Here is an 8,381-nt window from a genome sequence, read left to right as displayed (position 1 = left end):
ATATGGAAGATTATTGCAAATTTAAAATTAATATATAAGGAAAAAAGTCATCTAAGTAAACTATCGCAGGATACAATGCAATAAATTTGGGAAGCCATGGCCAGTCGGAAACCAGAAGGTTGTCTGAGAGGAAGACCATCTTCTCTTTCAGCCGTTTAGCTCAGTATGCGAAATAATTCCTGCAAAGTAAGTATACCTTAGTTTAACCAGACCACTGAGCTGATTAACAGCAACGGGACCTACAGCTTATTGTGGAATCCGAACCTCATTATAGCGAGAAATGAATTTCTATCACCAGAAATAAATTCCTCTAATTCTTCATTGGCCTGTCGGAGAATCGAACGTGGGTCCAGCAGAGTGCTAGCTGAGAACGATACCCACCCGTCCAATGAGGAGCTAATAATTCCTGCGTATGAGGGACGAAGGCAGAGGGAGTGAGAAGTTAGAGAAGTGCTCAGACAGGCTCTTCCGTTAGGAGTAGAAGAACTGCTGGAAAAGCACCAGATGTCATCTTCTTCTTCTTAGATAATCCCTAATCGGGGTGGCTGGTTTTGTTGAGCCTTTATCAGGTGTTTCCGATGCTCATTGAGTGGCTCATTTCATAATTGGCAGATGTTTTACGTACGGATGCCCTTCCTATCTCCAAACCCCCTTATTCATCCGGGTTGGGAAGGATAAAAAGCATAATCACTTCTAGGATAAGAATGCAATACCATAGACCGTAAATTGGGGATGGTTCATCCCCCGAGGCAAATTTCTCCCTCGTCCCTCTTCTTTCCTTTCCCCTTCCTTCCTCTCGGAGGACTTTCTGCTGAGGAGCACCTCAGGTACGAGTACAGTAATCCACAGTCGTATAATTAATACTAGTATAAAGGTCTAATAGTGATTAGGATGATAAAATTAATTCTCGATATCCAGACAAAGAATTTTACATATCACGCCTTACGATACCTAGCAATGTGAAGTATGTGAACTCTTCGAGTGGTGAATTGAAGAGATGGGGTGAAATGACTTACGATAAAGAAAAAATCAAGGAGCTACTTGGCTAGGAAGACGGAGATATGGGCAGAGAGCGTCTTGGAGGCAAGGAACTCCGCGAAGTGACAGGATCCCTATATTCAAATGGACTGTCAGTTGACAGATGAAGAGCAACAATGCCAAACATCGGGTGATAAGGAAAGATTATGGCTGGGAGGAGAGGGGAGAAGAGACATGAAGGACGAAATCAGCAGCAAATGCATATAATTATGGGAAGAGGTGAACGAGAGAAGGAGACTGATAAGGAGGATGCAAATGAGATGAAAAACAAGAGCGTAAAAGGACACCGTCAGGAATGGGCGAGGGGGCAAATTCTCTTTCGTTTACAGCTCACAATATAAAGCAATTGAATTAAAAGTTAGAAGTGAGTTCACAGACAAGAAGTCTGGATAAACAGAGATAGGTGACGGACACTGTCAAACAGTTGAGAAATATCACATGCAAGGATGAAGTGCCTGAATGGCCAAGCAGCGGAATAAGATAGGATTTGTATACAAGAAACTCAATAAGTAATTTAGTCATCAAAAAAGGTGTTTTTATTATATGCACTGAAATGTAGAAGGAATGGACACAAATGAAAAACAGTAATGGAAATTCATTTTTTTTTCTCTCATTTGACTGTGCAACTCCCCCCCCCCCAACCCTTCATTTTAAATCTATATGAAGTCCCAATTCTTCATGTGCAGATTTCCAGGTAACCATCGCTATTTCAGTATGAAACGTCATGATCCGTTCCTTTTTTACTCCAATACAATCCTCAACGAGTGTTCTTTCGTCTTGAGCGCTGTGCCCTAAGCACTTACTGTGAGGCTGAAAATGTTGACGACGTGTGAATGGAAAAATTGCCATTTTCATGGCCGCTAATGACAAGAAACAAAGGCAGATGGCAAGCATCAAGGACAAACTGGTTCAGCTAATTGGTTCTTCTAAAATTTGGGACTGATATGATATAAATAGATCTTCCATGACGTGAGGAATGATGCTAATGCATTTCATTCTTCAGTTATGATGGTGAATCGTGCAAACTACAAGAGAAAATTGTATTGAAGTAAGACGCCATTCCAGTTTGTAGAGAATATTGACGTTAGTTATAGTGCTGAATTATCTTCATGTAATGAAATGACGAAACTTTATTGATGACCAGTCACCAAATAGATATCCGTCCTTAACGGTTTATCAAAATATTTGAACATATCAGCGTTACTTTCGCAGTATCTGAGACTATACTCTCCTGACTAAATGACAGTAAAATAAAAAAGGGAAATAGCACTCCCATCGTTTCCTATAGTTTTTACAAACTAGTGTTTATGAACAGTCTATAGCTTTGAAGGATTCCTGCAATATGGCTATTTAATGACAGCTTCAATTTGAGGTGTAAATGGAGAGGATTTTAGATGAATAGGCACATAAATTTCGAATTACCGGCAACCATTTGATCCACTAATTGCATCATTTGGGGAATAATACGGGCATAAAAATGCATTTACAATTACATCAATTTAAGGCTGATAATGACTTGGTTTATAACTGTGCCTCGTTTTGTTTGAAGTGATAGTCATCGGGTTTGACCATAACCGATTAAAATTGCCTTGTTTTAGTTTTGCTCTTCTTTAATGCTCGTGGAAATGATTTCGTTAGCTTTTTAAATTTCATGGACTTTATCTGAGGTTCGCTCATAACACGGTATTGATTCCGGAGATCCAAATGCTATTGTCATTTGACGACACATTCATTTCCTGTATTGATCTGCCACCCAGGCGATTCCTGCCTGGCCAAGGGTTTGCGTCCAAGACCTGCTCTTTGTTTCTTATACGCGGTCTTTCTCCAAGTGTCCGCTTAATACTGAACCTATTCTCGGTCCAGTCTCAAAGTTGGCCTTCATGTACCGAGTGCCCCTTTTTATATCCTTTCTACCTTTCACGTTTCTTTCAGGTCTCATGAAATTACGGGTTTTCATGAGAAGGTCATCATGAGCGACAGGACACTTGAACTCTTGGAGAATATTTTTGGGTGAATTAAGAATTGGAAGTTTTGTGTCAACTCAGGGACGAGAATTTACTGTGAGGATTAGTCATTCGGAGACAATGGTATTCATCACTCAGAAGTTAATGACCACCTGAATAAAGCAATATTTATGAAGATTTACGAAGTCAATCACTTTGAGATTTGTGAATTCGTCTACGAATCAATCATTTTGACTTTTCGCAGCCCATCATATATTTCCAGTAAATAATAACAAATAGAAAGAGACTGAAGATACGAATGCCACCCGATTAGGAAACGATGATTACGGCCATCCATGTTCGGAATTCTATCGATAAGGATCATGGGCAGCATCAGGTGGAAGATGGGCTCGTTTCATCAGCAGAAGAATAATGATTCTGCAACGATTTCGAGACTGAGTGATTGCTCCGCGGCACTTTGCATCACTCGGAAGCCTGAACGATGAAATCACTCTGGCCTGATACATCCCTGTTGATATAAGGGCGAAGATTATGTCAATATTTCACGAGATGACCTCCGGCCCGGTACCAAATCGAATCATTGCCTCAATTAAAAGATGAAAGATTTCAATCAGTTACAATGGATGTTTTCCATTTCCGGACAAACGGCTGAATGCATTTGAGATTTTCGGCTGTTTTCCTTTTCATTGGTTATTTGCTGCGACTTTCCCTGCTGATCTTGTTTCATGAATTTCTTCTGCCACTATACGCAAAGATTTGGAGGCCAAGCAGTCAGGAAGTAGGAAGTAGTGGTGAACTCTTCACCATTTGTGGTCTTATTATACCCTCTAAAAGGATACGAGAGAGAGAGAGAGAGAGAGAGAGAGAGAGAGAGAGAGAGAGAGAGAGAGAGAGAGAGAGAGAGAATTAAACAGGAATGTTAAAATTGTTAATCAATAACACTACGGAAGGATTTATTATGGCAAAAGATTTTCAAAGAAGTGCTAAGACGAGAGAAAGAAAGGACGAAAAAAAAAAAAGGCGGTAGAGGCAGAAATATCCCGCAGTGAAAAATAATATAAACTTATAAACAATTTGTAGGGAAATAATGATTTCGTTGTTGCGAACCGTATCCTTCATAGGCCTCTTATTTGAGGTCTATTGCTTTGTGAGTCTCGGAAGCTTTTTCCTCTTTTTTCATTGTCCATCTCTAAAGCTTACAGTTATTGCCATATATATTTCATCTGTTCTTAATGTAATCCTACTTTCCTCAAACGCGTTTATTTTTTCTTTTCCGCCTGTGGCATCTCGCTTTGTGGAATCTTTAGTTAAATAATAGGTCTTTTAGCTCTGAGAATGAGTGAACATTAAAAGATAAAGACTTTTTATACATAAATCCAAGAAGCTCGTGGTCAGTGGGGGTGCAAACGTTAAAAGGACAAAATCTAAAAGGATATAATCAATAAATAAGAAAGTAGATTGAATACTCCAATGTTACAGCTAGAAGTGGTAGGTACATAGCAGGAGTATTCATCAGGTATGCAAAACAGCAAGGAAATAGGAAACCACAGCTTGCAAAAAATCCCGAGGAAAGCTGGGAAGAAATCAGAAGTATGGGGGAGATGCGATAGCATCAGAATGACGAGGGAAAGCCGAGGGTGGGGCTTCAGGAGGCGATTAAAATGAAATGTTGGGGGAGCGACTGAGCTGCTTGGGGGGGAAAAGGCCCCGTCAGTGTTAGGAACGAAAGAAAAATCGCGAACACAACAAAATTATTTTAGTTAGAAACAGAAGTATGTAATCAACGCAGAGTCAGACCGAAATTTTACTTTTACTGCAAGGAAATAATTAAACATTTTGTAGAACATAAGTTTAAATTCAGATGACAAGGGTAAATGTTTGGTAATGGTGACAGAAATTTGGACAAGGAGGATCAGGTCCATGAATTGAATGGATGCCGATGAAGGTAGTGGTTAGACAGCCGGGATAAGAATAATCCATAGTGAAGGGAAGGGGGGGGAGGGAGGGAGGGAGGAGGGAGGGGGAAGCCAAGTGTAACTGAATCTTCCGCATACTTTTACATTCTGTTCTTGGAAAGTATAGAACTGGATATGCTACAAATAATAATTATAATAATAATAAGAATAATGAACCATAAATAGTTGACCTTTCCATCTCTCATGTACTTTGACACTTTCAAAATTCATTCCTTTGCAGCCGTTCTTGTCAACTAAAGACATCTTATTAACTTAGAAATACCATCATAAGACAATATAACTTTGTTCTTTTCATGAAGAAAACAAAACAGACCCAAGAGATGACCTATCGAAAGTAAAAAGAATGGGCGCAATGTACAAATATGCTATTTGGTGCTGTTACACACAACCACTTACCAGCACACACATACATGCGTAATATATATATATATATATATATATATATATATATATATATATATATATATATATATATATATATATATATATATAATATATATATATATATATCTATGTATATTATATATATATGTATATATTATATAATTATATATATATAATATATAAACATACATAATATATATGTATATACAGTATATATATTATATATTATATGTATATAATATATGAATATATATATATATATATATATATATATATATATATATATATATATATATATATATATATATATATATATAATTATATATATTATATATATGTATATATATATATATATATATATATATATGTATATATATATAATGTGTGTGCGTCTGTTCGTTATCCTTCTCGTCCTCTCTTCTACATATAAACTTTCTTAAAAAATTCTTTTCCTTACTTATGCAGAAGAAGTAAATGTCTAAATTATCCTAGTATGCTCTTGCCTGTACCATAGGGAAGATCGATCCACATTTGCCATTATTTTGGGCGAGTTTCTTCTAAGTGTACATAATATCGGGAAGGAATAAAAGTTAAAGGAAAGACTCCATTTGCATAAAGACGTACTGTTAAATGCCCTAAGGGCGAGATGATGGTGCAGAAGGTGCAGAGGCGGCCAGAGTGCAGGCTGCAGGTTTGGAGGTAAGAGGGACGGAGGGGGATGCCCTCCGACTGAAGCCGCAGGCGGGAAGGGTAGGTCTCTCGGGGGAGGGCCCTCCAGCAGGGTAGGTTTGAGTACTCCCAATTCCCCCGGGCAGTCTTCGCTGAGAGTCTCGTCCTCATGGAGGTCGTCCTCGGACTCCTCCACCGTCATGCCTCTGTCGTGTGGTCTCAAGGGTGAGGCGGGGTCTGTCTCGTGGTCGCTCTCCAGATCACATGCATCTTGAGAGTCGCAGAGGTCATGGGAGGTCAGTTTTGGGGGGCCATCCTCTAGTCTGGAGGGTCTCGACGAATCTGGGGCCAGGATGGAATCTACGGAGAAGGAGGAAAAGCTTTTCTTGACGACTGCGCTGAAGGCCGAGTTGTGACTCGGTCGGACGCCTTCTGGTGCCACGGCCACCCCCGACATTACTGTGATATGCGGTAGGCCTACTCAGTTGGCACCAGCCTCCTTCTACAATTCAGTCGCAGTGGGGAAATCTTGGCTGTCCTTCATATTCGGCGTGGAAGTTAGTTTTGATGTGGAAAAATCTTGCAGTGCGATTTGGCTGCTTTTGCCTCATTCAGTGTTAGTTAATCCATCAAAAGCAATTTTTGCTTTAGCTGTTTCATAAGGATTTCATAAGGTTAGTTTCGCCTCTTTTCATATTTCGTCATTATGGAGCCGAGCAACGAATTTTTGTAATGCGTATCACAACGAAATTCATGAGGCGAAAGGAATAAACTGGCCTTTGTCTGTTTGCTCGTCTGTATGGCAATGATGTCCACAGTTGTTCTTTTAAGATCCTCCTCCACACCTTTCAGCGCTAACTGTTCACCTTAGAATATCATCGCTTGTAACTTCATCTCCCCGAACTCTCGACACTCGCTCCGCCCACCGGTCGCCCCGCTGCCCCTCCCACAAACACCCCTCGTATCCATTCAACGCTTTTGCTGGCAATGAGGGGAGTGGCTCCTAATAGGCCCGTGACCAATCGTATGGCGCCTTTGTGATCACTCGGCATGGGCCATTAGCTTTATAGAAAGATTTACTGTCTGGCTGCTTGTGAGGGGGACAAGAGGTGCAGAAATGACCCTTAAGTCATCCTCAAAAGGCTTGATAGACTCGGCTCATCCACCCTCATCCTCCCTCTTCGTTTCTGGATGGCAGGTCACCCTCCAACGCCAGTGATAGTAATGAAATGGAAACGATTGTCGCCCTCTTGTGAGAGAGGTTTGTCAACCCTCCAGTCACCCACCCCCGCCCTTATCCCTATCCCACCTACCACACCCCCCCTCTCCCCTTCCCCTCTACGTCTACTAAAGAGAGAGCTGGGGAGAGAGAGAGAGAGAGAGAGAGAGAGAGAGAGAGAGAGAGAGAAACCACTTCACTAACGATGTCCTAATGGGTGGTTAAAGGTGGCAGGAATTGGAGGGGCTAGGGGTGATGAGAAACAGCTGCTGTACCATAATACCTCTCACTTATATCTAAGTAGGGAAGAAAGCAGCGCGAGGAAAACTGGCGTAGTAACGAAAACGGAAAGAAAGGGGAAAGAGCAAAACTCCTGAGGACAAAGCGTCATTTATCTTTGCTGAAGGAGCAAGACAAAGGGCAAGTCAACTGTGTAGAAAAGTAGGGGCCGAGAGCCTGCTGCTAACACATGAACACTTAGCACTTGGGCAAGGAAGTGGATGCGAATCTTCACCAAAGTTAGGATAATGAGTTTGGTTTAACAGTTGTTGTTTAGTTAATGCGTTTAGTTATAGACGTCATGAGTAGTTAGTATCTGTCATTTATCAAGTGGTGACACTGGGATGTGTTGTGGTGTGTCAGTTTGCAGTTCAGTAATCACTCACAAGTCGACATACGAAGGAAATTTGAAAGTGGGAAAAAGAATCTGCCGAGATCTTTGAGATGAAGACGAAAAATTCACATGACGGATAAACCAAGTCACGAAGCTACGAGAACTACGCGAATTTTGCTTCTTCAGGCTACGCTTACTTTTTCCTACAGCTTGTTATTTACACTCAAGTCAAGAGAGCTGGAAAAGAGATAGCCATCTCCTCCTGCAAAGCTGTTTTTATAATTTATTCTCGTCTTTTGTTAGTCTATTGGTCTCTTCCCTTTATCGGGTCAATTGAACTCGGTCACTATATTTTGATACTCGTATTTGTTTCCATTTTGGCTCCCGATTCTGTTCTTTATTCTTTCATTACATTTTGATTGGTTTGGCCATCAGTGTTATTGTTCTTGATTGCAACGAACAACCGCTTTATTGAAGGATATCTTTTCCGTTACATTCTCTCTTTTTTTCCTGTTGTT

The 8,381-nt window shown here is 40.4% G+C and overlaps 1 protein-coding gene across 1 annotated transcript in view; it reads right to left on the bottom strand.

The window, feature by feature from the left end:
• LOC136853995 (homeobox protein MSX-2-like) overlaps nucleotides 1–6,908 on the bottom strand; it is a 54,252-nt gene extending 47,344 nt beyond the window's left edge. The window contains exon 1 of the mRNA XM_067129939.1: nucleotides 5,987–6,908. Within this exon, the coding sequence (XP_066986040.1) occupies nucleotides 5,987–6,488 (502 nt within the window). The 5' untranslated portion in view covers nucleotides 6,489–6,908. The remainder of the gene's footprint in view (nucleotides 1–5,986) is intronic.
• Between the last annotated feature and the right edge of the window lie 1,473 nt (nucleotides 6,909–8,381).

Source organism: Macrobrachium rosenbergii, chromosome 28 (genome assembly GCF_040412425.1).
Source record: "Macrobrachium rosenbergii isolate ZJJX-2024 chromosome 28, ASM4041242v1, whole genome shotgun sequence".
Lineage (NCBI taxonomy): Eukaryota > Metazoa > Arthropoda > Malacostraca > Decapoda > Palaemonidae > Macrobrachium > Macrobrachium rosenbergii.
The sequence above is the reverse complement of the archived record's forward strand: the minus strand, read 5'-3'. Positions and strand labels throughout refer to the sequence as shown.